The sequence below is a fragment of the Chiloscyllium punctatum genome, chromosome 5 (genome assembly GCF_047496795.1).
Source record: "Chiloscyllium punctatum isolate Juve2018m chromosome 5, sChiPun1.3, whole genome shotgun sequence".
In the NCBI taxonomy this organism is placed as follows: domain Eukaryota; kingdom Metazoa; phylum Chordata; class Chondrichthyes; order Orectolobiformes; family Hemiscylliidae; genus Chiloscyllium; species Chiloscyllium punctatum.
Genome location: NC_092743.1, coordinates 143726949 through 143751106, shown reverse-complemented (window position 1 = coordinate 143751106; position 24158 = coordinate 143726949). Strand labels below are relative to the sequence as shown.

The following is a 24158-nucleotide window of genomic DNA, read 5'->3' as shown; positions in this document are numbered from 1 at the left end:
GATGTAGGTTAGATGGGCATTACATTAGTTTCACAAATCAGCACAACATTGAGGGCTGAAGAGCGTGCACTGTGCTGTGATGTTCTATGTTCTCTGGTTGGTCTTGCACCTGATTTTCTATGATGGCAAATTTGGCATCGATGCACTCAGACCCTTCATTCAGGTCATCAATATAAATTGTGGTTGAAGCCCCAACACTGATCACTATAGCCCTTTACAAATTATAGTCCTCAAGCCATGTTAATATACCCAAAATCTACCTCAATTGTTTTTCTTTTATGCAGGAGACTATTGAATGCCTGTTGGACATCCAGGTCTACAATTCGTGTTTTCTGTTTACTCTGCTCGTTATATCAAAATTGCTTTAACATTGTTTCCCTTTCTCAACACCATATAATTCTGTCTGTTTATTTTGTAATTTTCTAAATGTCTTAAGATTTTGGAAAAATCTACTGCTTTTCAAATCTGTTCCAGTACTTTCCTGATGAAATGTATTCCGTTGAGTCACTCTCCCTTGCTATATTTTCAGTTTTTAATCACAGGGATTATTTCATCACTGGACATTTGAAGGTTGCAACCAAATGCATCCATATTTCTGAGACCACCTTTTTAATGCGTTTAAGCACTGTCAGCCTTTCGCTGCTATAGTCTGCTGAGTACTTTTTCTCCCACTTGTCCTTAATTTTCTGTTCTTGGGGTGATTTGTTTTGACAGAGGAGCAAGGTTCATTGTTATTTCCTTTCTTCCCATCTCTGCTTCGAAGGAACTCATGTTAACTTCAGTTGTACTGCTTTATTTGCAGAAGCTTTTACTGTCTTTATGTTTATTGCCAGTTCAAGCTTGTGTATCATCATAGTCCTTTGTCACCAATGGTTTATCTCTCTCTTAAAGCGTGTTTCTATATGAAAAATATTTTTAAATATCTTGTTTGGCACAATTTTTAAGTACATTTTAATCCCATTCAGTTAAATTAACCAACTGTTGTTTTTACCTTTTGCAATGACATTATGCTTTACATTTTTTAGACACTTTTCAGATCCACATTTCACATCCTTAAATCTAGCACAAAGTTCGTGCTGTGATCCCTTTTGGTTAAAGCAGAGTGCACTGAGATCATTAATCCTATTTCACTATGCACCACCAGGTTTAAAATTGGCTATTCACTGGTTGTTCGCAAAATTTACTGTTTGAAGGATTGTTGTTTCCTTAATGTATTCTGAGCTCTTCCTCAAGACTACCTTTGCCACTTAGGTATGTTCAGGGTATGTGAAGGTGAAGTCACTATGTTCAATGCAGGACTGTATCAGTATCACCAGAGCTTGTGTAAAATGTTACTTTTAATGTGCAGAGCTAGGAAATGAAAGTTAATGTACAGCACACTGTACCACATTTATTGCTATGTACGATTGTAAACAAATCTATTTTTCTATTAACTTGGGAATACTGCAGACATTGTACCTCTAAACCTAACCGTTATGAAATTTGATTCTTAAGTCAGTAACTGAAGATTTTTTCAGTTTGTTGCTTATCCTATTTCTCTGAGGATTGGTGTTTCCCTTGTCATAACCAAGGTGTGCAAAACATTTAAATCTGTTCTCATTGTTCAGAATGCAGTGTCCCATATCATCATCTCTTCTAAACTTAAAGTTGGCCATGAATAAAATTAAACACTAATATGAAGTTATGTAACATGTAGTTTCTTGCCATCTTGTTTAGCATTTAAATGTGGTGTTAACCATATTTCATAAAGTGATCCTGTCTTTCTGCCAGAAGTCAGATAATTACACTTATAGATTCAGCTGGTTTGGAATGAGGCTACTTACAGCAAGAAGAAATTCAGTAGTCCTTGAGAAATTAAGTTAATATTTCCAGTAGTAAGCAGTACTAATTGACAGTGGCTTAAAGTGGATGTGTGATTTACCCTTCCAATCTTTAAAATACCTGGCCAAATGAGAGCCAGTGAAGCTGAAATTGGGGACAATTAATTTTCTAAAGTTATCTCACTAAAATGCAGTAGATGCATTGGTCTTCCACCTCATTTTAGACCCATATCTAGTATGGAAGCATGATTCAATAATTTGGAATTACCATCATGAAGTTTTGAACTGTATAGAAGTCTGAAATTCAGGTGACTTCTTGAAGCAGCCATTACTTCTCAGCAGGGAGACGTGAGGGTATCCAGAACAATTGTGCTGAATGAGGGTACCAAGAGACACCCTTGCAGTGCCATCAAAGTGCAACAGAGTGCCTTGCTCTCTAAGGAGCTATCCTACCGAGCCCATTTGTAGGAGCAACTCTCAACTGCAATGCACTTGCTGAATCGGACTGTTATCAACCCTATCACTTAGGAAAAAGAACCTTCAAGCAAACTAAGCCTGCAGCAATAGAGGTTCAGCTAATTTTTGGTTTATACATAATTCATATCCTTTGCTTAAATCTGTTTTAGCGTTAGCTTCATGATTTTTCTATCTGCACAACTATTGTTAAATTAGGAAACTTGTCCATAAATGGCATACCAACAGCACATGGAATGTAACAGTTCAAGGAAGCAGCTCATTCCCACCACCTTAAGGACAATTAGGGACAGGCAATAAATGTTGGCACAGCATTTATGACTCCCATATGTTGGGAGTGATTTTAAAAATAAAAACAAACCTTTTGATCTGGTACTTGGATATTTTTTGAACTGAAATCATTCAGAAGATAAGAGGGTAGCAAACAAGTATATACAAATTCTTGGTTCCGAGAACACACTGAAGATAACCCTGGTGTGTGGTCATGATAGTAACTACCTCTCTCTCTAATCAGAATCCTACTGCAGTTCACTAATTCACCTGAAAAGCAGGTGGTTGTATTTTGTGCTGGGCGCACAAAGCTGCAGTACTAGCTATTCCCAATGATTGAAATGTCAGAAATCCCAGATTTGCTCCCAATATAAAGGTCAGCTCATCTGATTCAGTCAGCCAACCAAGAGAAAAATGCAGTCTACTGTCAAATCTGCAACACCCTTCCAAGTAAACTGAGGAATGTCCAAAATGATTGTGAATCACAGCTGGAGCAAAATCTTGACTGTTAGGATGCTGGCAAAAAACCTCAAGTTTTCAAATCTGTGTAGGCCAGCATGTTCAGTTGAAACCAACCTGAAGAGTTCCATTAGCTAAGCATTATACACTGATAAGTCAATCTTGGAGTGCAGGTCAGAGTATTTTGAAGCCCTGTGTACTTTATTACTGAAAAATGTATGGAAATGCTATCCACTGCATCTAATAATAACTATATGCCAAGAAAGCTGACAGCCACTCTGGAAGAACCTGGATCCACATCAGTCAGGTGAAGAGTAACAAGAGCCCCAAAGATGATGGAATGCCATCTCTAAAGTCTTGAAGTATGGTGACCCTACCCTACAGGCCAGCTCCATGATTTTTGTAACAACTTGCTAGGAGTAGGGAAGGATTCCACATGATCTCTGCCATTAGCATCACCTTGGACACAAGTTGGATTGCTGCAATGACCTTGGTATCACCCTCCTTTTATATTTATGGAAAGATATTGACTACAGTATGTCTGAACTGGCTTGTGGAGACCATTTGGCTCCCTGGGAAGTGAGAATTTATTTTGAGTAAAGGCACATCACAGACCTAGTGCTTGGACACTCTTTAACCCTCCATGTTTTTCACTGATTTGTCATAGATCTTTACCTCATTGTTGTAGCCATTACCATAACATTTGACACTGAGCAAAGATGAACTTGGGAGAAGTCTCGCATAATATTTGGCCACTAGGTTTGTGACCTGAAGTTTTCTGAACATCAGGAGGGACAAGTCAACCGCAACATTGGCCAGTTGAGTTTCTGATTCTCCAATGGTGTGAAGTAATGATGCCCTTTAATGGTCATCAGTATGATCTCAGAGGGAATTTACAAATGCTTCTAGACTGGAGGTTTTTTCATCTTTTAGTATCTTCAGACTTTTTCACACGGAAAAACTAATCAGTGAGCATTTCACCTGAGTTATGCACTGCTAGCTCACAGTCCAAAAACCTTTTTGAGGCACAGGTCTTTTTATTAAATACATTTTTTTGAATCAAAACCTGCACTCCAAAATGAATATAGACCACAAAATAATGCCATTAGTACTGTGCTGAACGTTGTCCAACAGTTGACCTATTTGGTGTGTCATTTCTTTGCTGCCATCGACAAAAAGTAGACAAACGTTTGAAAGCAAGCAGCCAATTTGGCAGACTGTGTGGAGTAACCTGAGCCTTGCAGTGCACATCAGTCTCAGGGCAAACCTATAGTTCACACGACTATTTTCTGTCCTGCACAGAATCATGGATTCTGTAGAGCTGCCACAGATGTCTTCTAGAGTGCTTCCAATAGCACTACCCTTGCAGCATTCTCAAGATTTGGTAGGACTACATCACAAGCATTCAAGTCATGGAAACAGCTGACAGTATATTTCCAAGCCAAGATAGTGAGGGGAACTTGCATAGGGTGTTATTCCCATGTATCTCAATCCTTGCCCTTCCAGATGGAAATGGTCATGGATTTGTAAAGTGTTGCCTGAGGTTCTTTGAATTTCTGCAGTGCATCTTCTGGAGGGTTCAGAAAAGATTTACAAGGATGATGCCAGGGTTGGAGGGTTTGAGGTAGAGGGAACAGCTGAGCTTCCTCTGGCAGTTCATTCCATATACGCACCACCCTCTGCGTGAAAAAGTTGCCCCTTGGGTCCCTTTTTAAATCTCCCCACCCTAAATCTATGTCCACTAGTTCTGGACTCCCCACCCCAGGGAAAAGGCCTTGTCCATTTACCCTATCTATGTCCCTCAGATTTTATAAACCCCTATAAGAGCACCCCTCCGCCCGTGACACTCCAGGGAAAACAGCCCCAGCCTATTTAGCCTCTCCCTATAGCATCCTCCAAACCTGGCAACATCCTTTTAAACCTTTTTATGCATTGAAACAAGAAGCACCATTCAGGCCTTTGAGCTTGCTTTACTATTCAATATGCCATGGCTAATCATCAAACTTAAATCACTGATACTCCTTTCTCCTCCAAACTTGATTTCTTCAGCTCTTAAGATCTAATCTAACTCCTTGAAAGCATCTAACGCTTTGGCCTCAATTACTTCCCAAGGCAGAGAATTTGATCTCACCGTTCTCTGAAAGTTGTTTTTTCATCTGTTCTAAATGGCTCACCAAATAGTCTTAAACTCTGACCCTGATTCTGGTCTCCCCAGTCATCAGGAACATCCTTCCTGTGTTTATTCTATCTAGTCCTGTTAGAATTGTATAGGTTGCTATGAGGTCATTCCTCATTCTTCTAAACTCAAGTGAATATAGACCTAATTGACCAGGCTCTCCATGTCATCCAGGAGACAGACTAGTAAGCTTTCATTATACTCCCTCGTCCAATAGGGAGACCAAAGCTGTGTACAGACCCTGTACAATTGCAGCAAGACATCTCTGCTGTATTTGAATCCATCTTCATGGCTTTTTGCACTTGCGTTATCATAGAATGCCCACAGTACAGAAGCAGGCTATTTGACCCACTGAATCCACACTGACCCTCATGGATCCCATATGATCTAACCTTAGTAATGAATCTACCATGTGGAACCTTGTCAAAAGCCTCACTGAAGGCCATGCGGGCAAGGTCTACCGCTCTGCCTTCATCCATCATCTTGGTCACCCTTTCAAATAAAAACTGAATCAAGTTTGTGCGGAACAGTTTCACATGCAGAAGCCTTAATCAGTCCTTGCCTTTCTGAATGCACGTAGATTGTCTCAATTTCCTCCATCACTGATGTAAGGCTCACTGGTCTACAGTTTCCAGGGTTCTTGCAGCCTACCTTAAATAATGGCACAGCATTAGTCCCCAACCAGTTTTCCAGCTCCTCACCTGTGGTGGTTGTTGATGATTATGGACCTTGCAATTTCTTCCCTCGTTTTCCATAATGTCTTTGGGCATTTATCAATCTTTTATGCATTTTAAGACCTCCAGTACTACTTCTGTCAAATGGACTGTTTTCAAGACATGAAGACCTTTTTTTCCAAGAGTTGCCTATCTTTCATTTCTTTCTTCAGAGCAAATACTGACAAATGTTTAGGATTTCATCTGTCTCATATGGCTCCATGCATAGATGACTTTCCTGAACTTTTAAGGAGCCCTGTTTTAGATTAGATTACTTACGGTGTGGAAACAGGCCCGTCAGCCCAACAAGTCCACACTAACCCTCCGAAGAGAACCCACCCAGAACCGTTCCCCTACATTTACCCCTTCACCCAACTCTACAGGCAATTTAGCAAAGCCAGTTCACCTGACCTGCACATTTTTGGACTGTAGGAGGAAACCGGAGCACCTGGAGGAAACCCACGCAGACACGGGGAGAATGTGCAAACTCCACACACAGTTGCCTGAAGTGGGAATTGAACCCAGGTCTCTGCTGTGAGGCAGCAGTGCTAGCCACCGTGCCACCATAATCTGCAATAATTCATAACTTTGAAATTTGTTCGATACTACACACCCTCATATTCATAATAGTCAGATCAAAGTAACACTATATCATAGGTTTCATAAAGGTTGAAAGTGAGAGGTTGGAGAGTTAGCAAGAAAGAAATATCTAGAGCACCTTGTGCGAGAAATGTAAATGATAACCTATTACTGAATTACTTGTAATGTCAAAGAAGTATGGTCATGACCAATTCAGATACAAAGTTGCTTCAGTTTCAGGTTTTATCTTGGTAAAATTAGATGTATTCTTCCCTGAAAGAATTTCCACTATGAAAGCATCATTGCTTAAAGGAATCCTCTCATCATAATGAACTAGTTGGACCAAATGCAGAGCATCAATCATGAATCAGCTACATCACAATCTTTATAATACCTAGCGTCCTTATCTTTGGCTCAGTAGTTATACAGCAACAATGTTGCATTTATGCTGGAAATAGGTTGCTTACGTTACTCTCTTGTCCTTGATGTACTTATAGAATCTGTTAGGATTTTTCTGAACTTTATTTGCCAAAGCTATCTCATGTCCCCTTTTTTGCACTCCAAATTTCCCTTTTAAGTAAACTCCCAATGTTCTGATCCAAGCTGTCTATACCTGACACATGGTTCCTTTTTGTTGAGCAGAGCCTCAATATCTCTAGTCTTCCAATGTTCCCTACTCTGGCCAGCCATGCCTTTTCTCACTAACCAGGACATGCTGGCCCTGAACTCTCGTTACCTTTTTTTAAAAAGCCTCCCATTTGTCAAATGTCCCTTTACCTGAGAACAGCCTCCCACAACCAACTTTTGAAAGTTCCTAATACCGTCCGTTAGTCTTGCCCCAATTTAGAATAGTCATACAGAATGGAATCAGACCCTTGAGTCCAACTCGTCCATCCCAAAGTAAATTAGTTCTGTAAGCTATTCCACTTGCCTGTGTTTGCCCCATATCCCTCCAAACCTTTTCCTTTTTAAGTACTTATCCAAATGTCTTAAATGTTGAAGCTGTACCTGCAATCAACACCATCTCTGGCAGTTCATTTCACACACTACCCTCTCAGTATTTAAAAAAACACAAGTTGGCCTTTGTCCTTTTTTTAAAACTTCTCCTCCCACCTTAAAACTGTGCCCCTTAGTTTCAAACTCCCACCCTAAGGAACCTGTCAACCAGACCTATCCTTTTCCATAATTTAAATTTTTAAGCCAAATAAAATCATAGGTTAGAATTTGAGGGGACTTATGAGTGTCATGCAAATTACCTACCTTGTGGGAGTAATCAAAATAGTCAAACAGATGATTTAGTGGTGGGTTAGCAAAAAAGCTTGAGGAATGCATGCTTCATAAATTATGAATCTCCAAGTTGTTCTGACTTTCTCGTTCTTTCGCTTTTGCTTTCGGCCTCCATTTTTAACGTGTATTTCAGTGTTTTTAAAATTTAACTTCCTGGTTCAACGTGCCAGCCCATTCTTCAATCTGATTTGTTCCAAGTTGAAGCATGTGTGCCCTCCATGGAGGGAAGCTGTAGAGAGCTTACCACCATTTGGATGTCTTATTCATGCTAGCTTGCTTTGTAAAATCCCAAAGTGAGAGCCTGTGAGCAAGTGATATCCACACAGCTAAATCCAGCATTCCAACAGCAATTTATGAAAAGATCAATAATGTTCAGTCGAGATATTCTGAGGAGGCATGTCAACATTCCGGCTTTGTGCTGAGACCAATTACTCGTGAAATACGGAATATTGGAACTTGGGGAAGGGGGATGGAGTAGAGAAAATACAAAGTACAAATTAGAAAGCATTTGAAATTGGAATTGCTGCAGTCAGATTGGTGAAGATGAGGCCAAATGTGTTTTTCCTAATTGCTGGTTTCTTAAACCCCAGCCACAGTGTCTAGCAACCTTTTAGAGCTCAGTCACTTGAGGAGTGGTTCTACCCTAAAGGAGCCTTCCACATCCATCAAAGTTTCACCTGCACATCCACTAATATCATTTATTGTATCCGTTGCTCCCGATGTGGTCTCCTCTACATTGGGGAGACTGGGCGCCTCCTAGCAGAGCGCTTTAGGGAACATCTCCGAGACACCCGCACCAATCAACCAAATCACCCCGTGGCCCAACATTTCAACTCCCCCTCCCACTCTGCCGAGAACATGGAGGTCCTGGGCCTCCTTCACCGCCGCTCCCTCACCACCAGACGCCTGGAGGAAGAATGCCTCATCTTCCGCCTCGGAACACTTCAACCCCAGGGCATCAATGTGGACTTCATCATTTCCCCTTCCCCACCTCATCCTAGTTTCAAACTTCCAGTTCAGCACTGTCTCCTTGACTTGTCCGACCTGCCTAGCTCCTTTTCCACCTATCCACTCCACCCTCCCCTCCCTGACCTATCACTTTCATCTCCTTCCCCACTCACCCATTGTATTCTATGCTACTCTCTCCCCACCCCACTCTCCTCTAGCTTTTATCTCTCCACGCTTCAGGCTCACTGCCTTTATTCCTGATGAAGGGCTTTTGCCCAAAACGCCGATTTCGCTGCTCGTTGGATGCTGCCTGAACTGCTGTGCTCTTCCAGCACCACTAATCCAGTATTTGGTTTCCAGCATCTGCAGTTATTGTTTTTACCTACCTGAGTGGTTCTATCAAGCCATTCTTAATGATGGACTTTGGATGGGGATTTCAAGTATGTTTTGTGCCATCACCGCCTGCCTTCCTTTCTCAAAGGTGCTGCTCAATATGGAGGAGAATTTATTTGTCAGCTAAGTACTTGGTAACAACAGAGTCTCGTTGCCCATGTTTGACCTGATGCCATAAAGCTAACTGGGGTCCACAGCCAATGTTGAGAACTTGGCTAGACCTTACCAACTAGTAATATTTGTAAATGTATAGTTTGTGGCTGGGTTTGTCTGATCTGCTTTGGATATGTCATCTATTGTGTTTATTTTCTGTGAAATAGTGTTACTGTGGTACTGTTTGCCCTTGCATTTCTTTATCAGAGTGTACAGAATTTAACACTAATAGGAATTTTTGTTTGCAGGTGTGGGCAAGTCATGTTTATTACTACAGTTTACAGACAAGCGATTTCAACCTGTACATGATCTTACCATTGGTGAGTACATAGTATACTCTATCTCTTTGGCTGTCGTCTTGCCCCTCCCAATAGAAATTTCATTTAAAAATAGTTTACTATATACATCAGAAAGACCAAACCCCTCTTTCGCTGTTACTGTTAAATGACATCCTGCTAGGTTGTGAGAATACCCTTGGTGTCTCTGCGGTAATTTATTGCACCCCCAGTGTACACACCTATATTCTGCTCAAGCAAAATACTGGATTCAGAAAATTTAAATTAGAAATGGGAAATGCTTGTGGTCAGGTAGCATCTGTCAGTGGAGGAATGGGTAATGTTTTAAGTTAGAGGTGTAACAGATTTGATGCAGGTAAAGGGACTAGGAAGGAACAATAGAATGTATGGTTTTGTCAGGAGTATTTTACAGTTAAAAACACAGTAAAGTAGTGAAATTTTTTCCCCTGTCGCCACAATGCATTGCCATTTTGAATAATTTTAAGAATAAGAAAAATAGAGATATAGCGTAATGAGTCCATTAGACCTGAGCCAGCTCGTCTGTGATGCTTGTCACCATTTCCCCTCTACTGGCTCATCACCATTTACACCAGACCCAACCAATGTTGAATGGCAGGGGGCAGGACAAAGGGGAAGGTCAGTGATTTTGTGAAAGGCCGGAAATATTAAATGACAATGTCTTTTGCAAGGCAAAAGTGGATAGACTAAGGAAACATAAAATGAGGCTAGAGGAAGCTTTTAAATGTTATGGAGAAACCACTGCAAGCACCACCGTTTGGAAGAAACCAATATGAATTATGATTGGAAATTATTGAATTCAGTTGTCTGGAGGGTTGTGTATTGTGGCAAAAGTGAGGGCAGCAGATGCTGGAAAAGCCTAGCCGGTCAGGCAGCATCCGAGGAGCAGGAAAATCAATGTTTCGGGCAAAAGCCCTTCATCAGGATTGAAGGCAGGAAGCCTCCAGGGTGGAGAGAGATGGTTGTGTATTGTGCATTGTCAAACGTTTAAAGTGTTCCTTAAGTTCTTTGCCCTTTGTTTGAGGTCTGACTGGAGTCCACAATTAAAATGGACAGATTAGGTAGGGCTCAGTCAGTTGGGAGGATGGCATGGATTGAGGATTATTAACTAACAAATCAACTAGATGCAAGCCAGCCATTTTGAGGGTGGGTGGATGTAACTGGTAGATCATCTCTTTGCTATTCTTATTAATGACTTGGATGAACAAATAAAGTAATATTAAGTTTAATTTTAATTTTACAAAGCAAGAAGTAAGCTGTGAAGACCAAATGAAAAGCTAAAGGGATGCAAATTGTTCAGGATGCGAGGAGATGGAGTAAAATGTGGGAAATCCATCCACTTTAGTTAGAATTGAATAACAATTTTAAAAATCCTGGTAGCTATTGGTATTTAGAGAATTTATGGCTCCTTGTACATTAATTATACAGCCACTGAGAGAAAGTGAGGACTGCAGATGTTGGAGAGTCAGAGTCGAAACCAACCTACTCACTATCTCACATCCCAAGAGCAGATGGGACTTCAATCTTGGCCATCTGGTTGAAGAAAGAAAGGTGGGGAGAGGAGGTTGAGGATTAACCATAATAGTGTTAAGTGACCAAGGCAAGAGCAGGAGAGTTGACGTTTAGGGCATCGTCCTTCATTGACTATCCTGCTGCTTGGATGCTGCCTGACCTGCGCCTCTCCAGTGCCACACGTTTCGACAAATATAAACATATAGGTTTAAGAAATAACAGTAGGTCATAAGGTCATGTCTGCTTGGTCACTTAACACTATTATGGTTAATCCTCAACCTCCTCTCCCACCTTTCTTCAACCAGATGGCCAAGATTGAAGTCCCATCTGCTCTTGGGATGTGAGATAGTGAGTAGGTTACCTTCGACTCTGACTCTCCAACATCTGCAGTCCTCACTTTCTCTCAGCTGCTGTATAATAATTTGGTAAACTTTCCAATAATTGAAGTTTTGGCGGCTTTAAGCATTTATGGAATGGTGTTGCACATGAAATTCGTACAACAGAGCAGCTTATTTATGGAGATTAATAAAATTTTGAAATCAGAAATGGATGAAATGAGCAGTTTAAACTTCATATATCCAATATTAAATTGTCACCTTTTGAAATTAATTATCTTGAATTGCATTCAGTTGTATTTTGTATTGGGTTCTGTGTAGAATGCTAAATGTCACTAATTTGGAAAGAAGCTTTGTGTTTAAATTTAGAAATTTGTATTTCTTTTCACTCTATAGCTCTAATACATAGTTTGCTGTTACAAAATTGTCTTAGGCTTTAGCCATTAATGTTATTTTTTCACTTTGAATTCAGGTGTAGAATTTGGTGCTCGAATGATAACCATCGATGGAAAACAAATAAAACTTCAGATTTGGGATACTGTAAGTCTTTTCTAAATTTCAAATTATTTATAATGTATCCAATTGCTAAACTGGTTCACATTACTAGTTCATATGACTGGAGCTTAAATATATGGTAGACATAAATCATTAAATCAGTTGAATTAGGTTTGACCTTTATGCTGCTTTCTGAAAATGTTTCCTACATATAGTTAAATTCTTGTCTTTTTACTTTAATGACTATTTGTGAGAGGACTCTTCTATTTAAAATGTTTCTAAAAGCTCAGTTGTAGAAAAAAACTCAAGTTGTGGTTAATTATTTCATAAAATTGTGGTGTAGGGATTCAGTTAGAATAGTTGCATTGTGGTTATAGGGCAGACGAATGAGGATCTGCCTTGGGCTGCTGGTCTGTTTCACTTTATGGGGTGGGACAGTTAGAATTCTGGTTGTATCTTCCAATCATTGTTGCATTTGCTGGCTGCCCCTGTCTCCATGCACAGGGTCTTTTATTTGATGTATTGAGTTATGTAGTGCAAGCAGAAACCATTTGTCTCATTCCTGTGAAAGACCCTTCTGATTAATCAATTCAGAGTAACTAGAGAGAATAGGGCCCCTCAAAGATCAGCAAGGTGGTCTTTGTGTGGAGCTGCAGAAAATGGGGAGATACTAAATGAGTATTTTGCATCAGTATTGACAGTGGAAAAGGATATGGAAGAGAGAGACTGTCGGAAAATAGATGGTGACATCTTGAAAAATGTCCAGATTACAGAGGAGTAAGTGCTGGATGTCTTGAAATGCATAAAGGTGGATAAATCCCCAGGACCTGATCAGGTGTACCCCTAGAACTCTGGGAAAGTAGAGAAGTGATTGCTGGGTCTCTTGCTGAGATATTTGTATCATTGATCGTCACAAGTGAGGTGCCGGAAGACTGGAGGTTGGCAAACGTGGTGCCACTGTTTAAGAAGGATAGTAAGGACAAGCCAGGGAATTGTAGATCAGTGAGCCTGACCTCAGTGGTGGGCAAGTTATTGGAGGGAATCCTGAGGGATAGGATGTACATGTATTTGGATAGGCAAGGACTGATTAGGGATAGTCAACATGGCTTTGTGCGTGGAAAATCATGTCTCTCAAACTTGATTTTGAGTTTTTTTGAAGTATCAAAGAAGATTGATGGCAGAGCAGTAGATGTGATCTATATGGACTTCAGTAAGGCGTTTGACAGGGTTCCCCATGGGAGAGTTGTGAGCAAGGTTAGATCTCACGAAACACATGGAGAGCTAGCCATTTGGATATAGAACTGGCTCAAAGGTAGAAGGTGGTGGTGGAGGGTTGTTTTTCAGACTGGAGGCCTGTGACCAGTGGAGTGCCACAGGGACTGATGCTGGGTCCACTACGTTTTGTCATTTATATAAATGATGTGAGCATAAGAGGTAGAGTTAGCAAGTTTGCCGATGATACCAAAATTGGAGGTGTAGTGGACTGTGAAGAAGGTTACCTCAGATTACAACAGGATCTGGACCAGATGGGCTGAGAAGTGGCAGATGGAGTTTAATTCAGATAAATGCAAGCTGCTGCATTTTGGGAAAGCAAATCTTTGCACGACTTACCCATTTTAATGGGTTGGTCCTAGGGAGTGTTGCTGAACAAAGAGACCTTGGAGTGCAGGTTCATAGCTCCTTGAAAGTGGAGTCGCACTTAAATGGGATAGTGAAAAGGCGTTTGATATGCTTTGTTATTGGTCAGAGTATTGAGTACAAGGTAGGGACGTCATGTCGCGGCTGGACAGGACATTAGTAAGGCCACTGTTGGAATATTTCCTGTCGGAAAGATGTTGTAAATCTTTTCTGAACACTTTCAAGTTTCACAAGGATATTGCCATGGTTGGAGGATTTGAGCTATAGGGAGATGCTGAACAGACTGAGGCTGTTTTTCATTGAAGTGTCAGAGGCTGAGGAGTGACCTGTATAGAGGTTTACAAAATTGAGGGGCATGGATAGGGTAAATAGTCTTTTCCCTGGGGGGAGTCCAGAACTAGAGGGCGTAGGTTTAGGGTGAGAGGGGAACGATATCAGAGAGACCTAAGGGGCAACTTTTTCCACGCAGAGGGTGATACGTGTATGGAATGAGGTGCTAGAGGATGTGGTGGAGGCTGGTACAATTGCAACATTGAAGAGGCATTTGGATGGGTATATGAATAGGAAGGGTTTGGAGGGATATGGGCTGGTTGTTGGCAGGTGGGGCTAGATTGGGTTGGGGATATCTGGTCAGCATAGATAGGTTGGACTGAAGGGTCTGTTTCCATGCTGTACATCTCGATGACTCTAGCTAATTCCAATCTGCAAATTCCTGTTCAGTTTGCTTCCGCCACCTTTCACATTGCATTCCAAATCATGCTGTACAGAAGAGGTTCTCTTTTGAGGTTCTTATGCCATTTGTCTTTGATATTTATCCTTGGTCAGCCTTCTGCTCGTGGAATGGTTTCTCCTTCATTAATTCCCTTTGTGTTATCATACGAAGGTTACAGCATCATTTGAGCCTCTGTTTGCTCATTGTAAAGGTAATTTACTAAGTCCTTATTACCCTGTGCTCTTTCAGTAGCACTAAACTTTCCTTCAACTTATCCAATTCCCTTTTCACGGCCACAATTGAATCTACCTCACCAACCGTTTGTGTTGCGGTCCAGATCATCATTCCTTGCGAAGTTTTTTTTTTCTTTGAAGAAACCCTTCCTTGTCACCTTTTTAACCAATCCCTTTTCATCTGTTGTCATGTTGTCAACCCTGCCCTCAGTGGGACCAGTTTCTTTCTTTCCACTTAAACCTCTTTGATTTTGCCCACTTCCAAATTTTCTTTCAGTCTTCACTTTGGCAAAACAGTGGTTGCTTACCTTAACCTGTTCATGTAACTGATTTCAAGAGAATTTCATCCTTAATTATTTTCTGCACCCTTGCAAGCCTTCATTTTTGTTCTTGCAATGATGCACAGAATTGAACGCTTGAAGGTGCTTCATAATTTCATCCTTTTGTTCCTTATAAAGACAGGAGCTCCATATGTTGCTTTCACCAATTACCTGATCTACCAATCATGTTTGTGCTTGGGTTATGGAGAAAGTGGAATTTGGGATCAGCAGACCAGCTAGAGTCTCATAAATGGCAGAGCAGAATTGATGGACTGAATGGCCTACTTCAGTTCCAATGTCTTATGGTCCTAATTGCCTGTCTATTTCCAGGTGTGTCTTGCTCTTCTGCCTAGACTGCATTACAGTTATCCCAATTTAAATATATTCTAATTGTACACTTTAATTTTAGTATGCTTGGTAAACGTCGGGCATTCTCTGCATAGCAAAACTTCAGTTTTTGATTTAGTGCACTTATTGATCATGCTGCCAGTTTGCCCCTTCCCATGACTCTCCTGTTCCACAAACATTCCTTAAGTCGTCAACCTGTTTGTCAGTTACAAATCTCCCGCCTTCCTTTTCAGCTATAATTTTAGAATTCTGATTAGAATTTTGATTTTCATTCCAATAATTTACCTTGTACTGAATATTTACAATTTCCAGAAATAGAACAAACATCTTTATTGATTCTGTTAAGATTTAATATGTATGTATATAATCCCTTTGGTAAGAGGGTTTTCCTATTTAACAGTTCTTAAAAAAAAATCAACCCAAATATAGGCAGTAATGTGACTGTCATTAGGAGCTGGTAAGAATGGAAAAAGGAGCATCTGAAATCCAAAAACATAACTGCTGAAAGTATTAAAGTAGTTCTCAAGGAGCTTTTACCAGAGTCTTCAAAAGCAAAAAAAAAGATTGGAGACAAAGACAGAAACCACTGGGAACGCTCAGCAGGTCTGGCAGTATCTATGAAAAGAAATCAGTTAATGGTTTTGGTCCAATGACCCTTCAGAACTTGCTCAAAGGGTTTTTTTTTAATTCAGAGGGGGGGGGCAGTGAGTGAGGAGTAAATGAGGTAGAGCCCAAAGAGAGAAAAACAGTTGGACAGACAAAGGAGTGGTTAAATATTAGTTGGAGGAATTAATAGCTGTTAACAGGGACGGAGTGGCTGACAATGGGTTAAGTGGTAGCCCAGCTGGTGACCAGCCTGGTGTATGGGGGGGTGGCATAAAATGAAGGGTACTCAAACCCTAAAATTGTTGAACTTGACATTAAGTCCAGAAGGCTGCGGGGTTCCCAGGTAGAAAATAAGGTGCTGTTCTTTCAGCTGGAACACGGCAGCAAGCCTGAGACAGATGTTGGTCAGGGAACAGTGTGGGGTGTTCAAATGGCAGGCAACTAGAAGCTTGGGTTTTTTTTTCCTACAGGCAGCACATAGGTGTTGTGAAGCCTAGTCTGTGCTTCATAGTATGCTTTCACGCTAAGGATTCTATTAGGCCCATCAACTCCACCCAGACCTACCTCCATACCTATCTCTGCAATCCTACATTACCCATGGATGAGCCACCTGGGTAACTTAGCATGACCAATCCACTGGCCTGCATATCTTTGGACTGTGGGAGGAATCCAAAGCACCTGGCAGAAACCTGTGCACACGGGAGAATGTGGGTTAGAGTGGTGCTGGAAAAGCACAGCAGTTCAGACCGTATCCAAGGAGCAGGAAAATTGACATTTTGGGCGAAAGCCCTTCATCAGAAATACAGGCACAGTGCCTGAAGGGTGGAGAGATGAATGAGAGGAGGGTAGGGGTGGGGAGAAAATAGCACAGAGTACAATGGGGGAGGGGAAGAAGGTGATAGGTTGGGGAGGGTGGAAAAGAAGATAGGCAGGTAGGACCAGTCGTGGGGATGGTGCTGAGCTGGAAGTTTGGAGCTGGGCTGAGGTGGGGGGGAGGGGAAATGAGGAAACCAGTGAAGTCCACATTGATGCCCTGGGGTTGAAGTGTTCTGAGGCGGAAGATGAGGCGTTCTTCCTCCAGGTGGCTGGTGGGGACGGAGCAGCGGTGAAGGAGGCCCAGGACCTCCATGTCCTCGGCAGAGTGGGAGGGGGAGTTGAAATATTGGGCCACAGTGTGGTTGATTGGTGCAGGTGTCCCGGAGATGTTCCCTAAAGCGCTCTGCTAGGAGGTGTCCAGTCTCCCCAATGTAGAGGCGACCACATCTGGAGCAACCGATACAATAAATGATATTGGTGCATGTGCAGGTAAAACTTTGGATGTGGAAGGCTCCTTTAGAGCCTTGGATGGAGGTGTGAGCACAGGTTTTGCAATTCCTGAGGTGGCAGGGGAAGGTGCGTGGATGGGAGGGTGGGTTGGGGGGCGTGAACCTGACCAGGTAGTCACGGAGGAAATGTCCTCCTTCACCACCGCTCCCTCACTACCTGACGCCTGGAGGAAGAACGCCTCATCTTCCGTCTCGGAACACTTCAACCCCAGGGCATCAATGTGGACTTCACCAGTTTCCTCATTTCCCCTCGCCCCAGTTCCAAACTTCCAGCTCAGTACCATCCCCATGACCTATCCCTCAGTACCATCCTGCCTATCTTCCTTTCCATTAATCCACTCCACCCTCCTCTCTGACCTATCACCTCCATTCCCATCCCCACCCCCATTCACCTATTGTACTCTATGCTACTTTCTCCCCACCCTCCTCTCATTTATCTCTCGACCCTTCAGGCACTCTGCCTGTATTCCTGATGAAAGGCTTTTGCCTGAAACGTTGGTTTTCCTGCTCCTGGGAGAATGAGGAAACTGGTGAAATCAACATTGATCCCATGTGATTGAAGGGTCCTGAGGTGGAAGATAAGGTGGTGTTCATCTAGGCATCAGGTGGCTAGAATTTGGCGATTGAGAAGGCCCAGGGCTTGCATGTCCTTGGTGGAGTGGGAGTTGAAGTGTTTGGCCGCAGGGTAGTGTGGTGTAGTGAGTGTCCCAGAGATGTTCTCTGAAATGTGCTGCAAGTTGGTGTCCTGCCTCCTCAATGTAGAGGAGACCACACACAGCAATGGACACAGTAGATGGCATGTGTGGAAGTACAGGTAAATCTGTCAGAGGGTCAGAATGACATGAGGGTCCAAATGGTATGTGTGTGGACAGGAGTCTAGACCAGAATCTGAAGCCTCCGTCCGATCAGTTATGATTTATCAACAGCTTCGTTGGTCTGCCTGTACTTCTCATTTCGTATGTTTGTATGTTTTCTTAATTTCTGTTTGTCTTGTTCCCTTTAAAAATCTCCTATTTGTCTTCTACCTTGTTCTCGCGTGTATTATCTCTTGAATACATGCTGCCTTCTCTCCCCTCCTTTTATCTCGCTAGCTCTAATTTTGGTTTGCCCTGTCATTCCCCATGTGGGAGTGTAGCCTGACTATGAACCACTTCCTAAAGTATAGAATCACTACCGTGTGGAAGCACGCTATTTGGTGTATCGTGTTCACATGAACTCTCCAAGAGCATTCTGACCAGAACCAACCCTCCCTACTGTAAGCCTGCGTTTTCCCATGGCTAATCCACCTACCCTGCACATCTCTGGAAACTGGATAACTTTGCATGGCCAATCTACATAACCCCCACATCTTTGGACTGTAGGAGGAAATCTGAGCACCTGGAGGAAACCCACGTAGACACGGGGAGAATGTGCAAACGCCACACAGATAGTCGCCAGAGGGTGGCATTGAACCAGGATCCCTGACGTTTTGAGGCAGCACAGAGACACTGTGCTGCTCCTTTGCAGTATTTTTGTGTTTCCAGCTGAGGCAGATGTCTAGTCTCCAGCATCTGTAGATGTTTTGTTTTAACCAAGGGCTGACTCGGTTGCAGCAGAATGACATTGCTGCTCCTTGAATTTGAAAGTTTTTCTGTAATCAGCATTTATCCTGACTATGCTACAGAATCTCTTCCACACTTTATCCTCTTCTTTCTAATTTATCTTAGGATAATTGAAGTAGCATAATCATGGTTTCTGCATCATTCTATAAACTCTCTGCATTTGCTTTTTTAGGACTGGTTGATGGTTTTTGCTACTGTAAAGGTTTTGGTTCCCAGATAGTAACTGCTATAAGTACTCTTCCCATGCCTGTTTGGCCTCCCTGCTGCTTTCGTTCCATTTTGTCTGCTTGTCCACCCATCGTTTTCTCCCCCTTTTTAATGTGCAAGTGCTTGAAAAAGCATATTGCCAGTTCCGAGCTTTAAGCTGCGCGATGCATTTTGTCTAAGCAACAACTAAATGTTAAAATCAACTAGGTAAATTAAATGTTGTCAGAGGGTCAAAAAGGATTAATGTGTTGTGAACTTTGCACTTAATAAATTCACCTGTGAACAAGTGCATGCTTTGTAATCTATTGATCATATGTTCCTTGGATATGTAACAAGAGTGGGTGTTTTGTTTGTTTCAACAGGCTGGGCAAGAGTCTTTCCGTTCCATCACAAGATCTTACTACAGAGGAGCTGCTGGTGCCTTGCTAGTTTACGACATTACAAGGTAACTTATAACTGCAGTTGGTTTTCAATGGCGGCTTTAAACTTGCTTTTTTGAAAAAATTAGTCACTCTTAAAAAGCCTGCATCCCATAAACAAAATGGGTTCTAGCTAAGTATCAGTATACTGTACAGTGTAGTTAAATATTCAGTGAAATCAAAGTAACTTAACTTTACTGAAGTAAAACTATTCTGCATTTTTAGTGTAATTACAATAATTTTGGTAACTCTATCTAAATCGTTTCCTAACCAACCTATTTGTTGGTTGAACAAATGCTTCAAATAGTGAGCCACTTGAATGTGGTGAAATTGGTGTTAGTGATGTCAGCTAGAGCATTTCACTTCAGTGTTATTTCAGTCATTTCACTGTTAATGCATGACAATACCATTTTAAGTTCCCATTATTCAGAAAGATCATTGTATTTGGGACTTGCTTAAGCTCTTACACACACTACCTTGCTGGTATAAACTAGAATAAAACAACAATCTGTGGAGACTGGAGATCGAAAACAAAAACAGAAATTGTTGAAGCAATTCAGCAGGTCTAGCAGCATCTATTGGGAAGAAAGCAGGGTTTCTTTGTTTTAAATCTATACTAGCCCCACTTTCCAGCATTTGGCCCATAATTTTGAATGTTAGGGCACTTCATGTGTTCATCCAAATACCTTCTCAAACAGAGAGGGTTTATGCCTCAGCTACCCGCCCAGTGCATTCCAAAATGATTTTAAATATTGCCCAGCTTGCCATATGTGGCAGTGCTGGAGGCAGTATGGGGTACCAGCAGAAGAGGGCATGTGTTGCATAATTTTCATCAATTGTAGCAGTTCATGATGAAGCATCAGATTTTAGGTGTGCTCTCGGACAGCTTTTATTTTGCTTTTGCTAACTCTGACTTTGACCTGCGTTTTAAGCCCCACTTTGTACGAAGAAATACATGCAAGTTTTTCAGGAAAATTTCTCACTGATATTTCCAGTGTTCCAGTTACTGTAGGTAACTATTTTAATAGTTGACATGACATGCAACTCCTTTTGTGGATAAAGGTACTTTTGTAAAGCTGTTTCAGTGAGGACTGAATTTTTTGTTTAGTCTTCCTGATCTGATTCCTAGGTGAAGCTCTTGTGTGAACTCATCTGTAAATTCATCAGTTTTTTTTTAATATTCATTTAAAGGAAATGTGGAAGTCTAGGGCTGGCCTGGTATTGATTGCCTAATTGCCTGTTTTGAATCACTAGTCCCTTAGGTCTGGGACATTGAGTGCTGTTAGGAAAGAAGTTCCAGAATTTTGACACTAACGGTGAAAGAACCATATGCAAGTTCCTTTCCAAGTCAGAATGGTGTGCCTCTTGGAGGAGAGCTTGCATATAGTGGTATTGCCATACTCCATCTGCTCTGCCCTTCCAGGTTGGAGAGGTCACAGTTATAGCCATTGAAGGAACCATAGTAAGTTTCCATGCTATTGAGTGAATATTCATACTGATGGGTTGGGTACCAAAGAGAGCTGCTTTGTCTTGGATGGTGTCAAGCTTCTGGAGAGTTGTTGGAGCTGCACCCATCTAGGAAAGTGGGAGTATTCGATCACACTTCTGACTTCTACCTTGTAAATGGTGAATAGGCTTTGGGGAGTTGGAAAGTGAGTTAATCAGCTGCACGATTCCTAGTGTCTATTCTGTTTTTGTAATCTCAGTCTTAGTATGACTATTCAGTTTCTAGTCAGTGATAACCTTAGGATTTAGCTGTGGCGATAGACTGTCTCTTGTTGGAGATGGTCACTGTCTGTTTCAGCATGGACATTGTTTGGGTCTTGCTGCATATGCATCCATATCTATGCGTTGTGAATGGTGCTGTATTTAATGCGGTCGTTAGCAAATAACCCCACGTCTGATCCTGTGATGGTGGGGGTTATTGATGAACTAGCTGAAGATGATTGGTCTTAAAAGACTACTCTAAAGAACTCCTATTGAGATTTTTGACTTCCACCAATTGCAACATCATCCTTTGATAGGTATACCTTAAACCAGCAGAGAGCCTCCCTGCCAATTCCCATTGGCTGTAGGTGCTTTGATGCTATACTTAGTGAAATGCTGCCCTGACTTTAAAGAAAGTTACTGTCACCTGACATGGGAGATGTGCACTGAAAATTGAGCCTCCCCTTTCCATGAACTATGTATTATAAATTTAATTACCAAGCTGGTTAATTTGTGTGACTTTTATCTTAAATAGTGGTCAAAGAAACTCACCAAGCTTCAATAAACAATGGCAAACTTAATAACACGTGTATAATTTTACAAATCTCCATTAAATTTCATGGGTGTAAAAATGTAGGCAAAAAAGGACCAGCTCTGTGAATCTCAACCAAACCATGGGAGTTGAATGAGGTGACTCGGTACTGGTGATAACGTACTGCTGACCCCAGAGATTGTCAATGTTTTAGCTGGTTCGTTGGACCTGGGGTTTTGTTTGGATTGGAAGTTTTTTTGTGTTTCGTTTTTTCATTGTGCTGGCAGGGGATGTAGGAGCAGAGAGATGAGGCAAGGAAGATACAGTATGTAATGATTGTACCTTTTTTATTTTTTTTATTGTGGACTGAAATGGAAAAAGGACTGTTTTAAAAACCAAAGATTGTGAAGAGGATTGCTATGCTTTTAAAAAGCAAGTTACCTGACATTCATTGTAAGTGATGTTTTGTACTGTTTGCCCAAGCAATGTAGGAAAGTCTGCAAAAGGGCTGTAATTGGGGGGGTGTGCCCAAGGTGAGTTTGGCCGGAGACAAGTAGCTGCCAACTGGTCACCATTCCATAAGCTGTTGACTGACAGGTTTTCTGCCCGCTAACAATGGAGATTGGCTCCCAAATAGCTGCACAGTTTCTGGGTATGAATATTTGGCCAAAAACCACCAGAACTCCAACCATCAGGAGTACTATTTTTTTTCTCTAGCAAAAATTAGCTCAAGTCCAAAGGAAGCCAGTTTGTTTTTCCCCAATCAGTTGCTGTAAGCTGTGGCTTTTAATCAATAAGTCGGACATTTATGAATATCAAACAGCTACTGTGTGCCTACTGCAAGCAAAATTATCTGGAAAAGGAAGATGTCCTGAAAGTCAAAGGGTCATCTCCACAAACTCTGGACAATCGCCATTGAACTGACTTCCCAGTGATTCTCTCCACCCCATAACACTTTTGCCTGTGTGGGGGAGTTTTATAAAGGAGTTAGTTTTAACTAGTTATGTCAAAAGTTCATAATTGTTTACCTGTTAGAATTTACAACTTATTATAAATAAAGTTAGTTCTCTCTAGGGGAGTGGCTTAGTGGTATTATCATTGGACTGTTAATCCAGAGATCCACGTAAGGTTCTTCTGGGTACCCAGATTCAATTCCTGCCATGGCAAATGGTGGAATTTGAATTTGATTTAAAAAATCTGGAATTGAGAGTTGAATGGTGACCACAAATCTATTGGTAATCATAGGAAAAGCCATCTGGTTCACTCTTGGGGAAGGAAACTGCCATCTTTACCTGATCTGGCCTCCATGTGACTCCAGATCCAAAGCAATGTAGTTGACTCTTGACTGCCTCCTGGGATTGGCAGTAAATCCTGGCCTAGCCAAAGATGCTCCCTTCCTGTGATGAATAATGTTTTTTTTAAAAAGAACCTGGGTCTAATCTGGGGAGTTTACTGTTTTAAAACCAAGTCTTTAACATCTGTGCTGACTGCAGGAATAGCGGGGCTTAATTTCCTTTATGCTATGCCGTATGGTGCGGCAATTATTCTTGCATAATAGTATGATACAAGAATGTTAGGCTTGTCTGAAGGACCTGGGAAAACAGGTATCCAAAGATATATTGAGCAAAGTGGGCTTTGAAGATACTTTTGGAAGAGAGGCAGATGACTATGACTGAAAATTGCCCAGTAATTGGTTGGGGCAGTAGTGTGCAGGTTGTAGGGAAAAAATATTCAGTTCACCAGTCAGTGGCTCAGTTGCTTATAATGTTGGAAGAGTGGCTTTTAATAGTGGACCAGTGTATCTGAGTGGGGAACCAGTGGATGAAGTTAGAGGCGGCACGGTGGCTCGGTTAGCACTGCTGCCCCTCAGCACCAGGGACCGGGATTAGATTCCCACCTTGGGTGACTGTCTGTCTGTGTGGAGTTTGCACATTCTCCCCGTGTCTGTGTGGGTTTCCTCCCACAGTCCAAAGATGTGCAGGTCAGGTGAACTGGCCATGCTCAGTTGCCCATTGTGTTAGGTGCAATAGTTAGGGATAAATATAGGGTAGGGAAATTTTATCTGGGTGGGTTTCTCTATGGAGAGTCAGTGTGGACTTTGACAGGCTTGTTTCCATACTGTAGGGAATCTAATCTAATCTAATCCCCACAATGTGGAAACAGGCTCTTGAGCCCAAAAAGTCCACACCGATCCTCCATAGAGTATCCACCCAGATCCATTTCCATTCCCCTATTACTTTCACCCCTGACTACACATCCCTGAACACTGGGCAATTTATAGGCGTAAGGAAACCCACGCAGACACGGGGAGAACATGCAAACTCCGCAAAGACTGTTGCCTGAGGCTGGAATCTAACCCGGGTCCCTGCTGCTATGAAGTAGCAGGGCTAATCGCTGAGCCACCATGGTTGAGGATGGGATAGTGTGGGACACCAATAAAGTTAGATTAATTTGTCAGTTGCGAGTTGTAAGTGTTGGAGTTTTCAACTAGAGATGTAGGAAGCAACCGAGGTTTTTAAGCCTAGAAATAGGGCACTGTGATATACCGATGCAGCTGGGTAATATGGTGGTGGAATGTCTTA

General features: G+C 41.8%; 1 protein-coding gene across 1 annotated transcript in view; it reads left to right on the top strand.

Moving 5' to 3' along the window:
• The window catches only part of rab2a (RAB2A, member RAS oncogene family), a 77619-nt gene that overhangs the window by 16382 nt on the left and 37079 nt on the right, over positions 1–24158 (top strand). The window contains exons 2-4 of the mRNA XM_072571579.1: positions 9521–9592; positions 11906–11973; positions 19281–19363. Of these exons, the coding sequence (XP_072427680.1) occupies positions 9521–9592; positions 11906–11973; positions 19281–19363 (223 nt within the window). The remainder of the gene's footprint in view (positions 1–9520; positions 9593–11905; positions 11974–19280; positions 19364–24158) is intronic.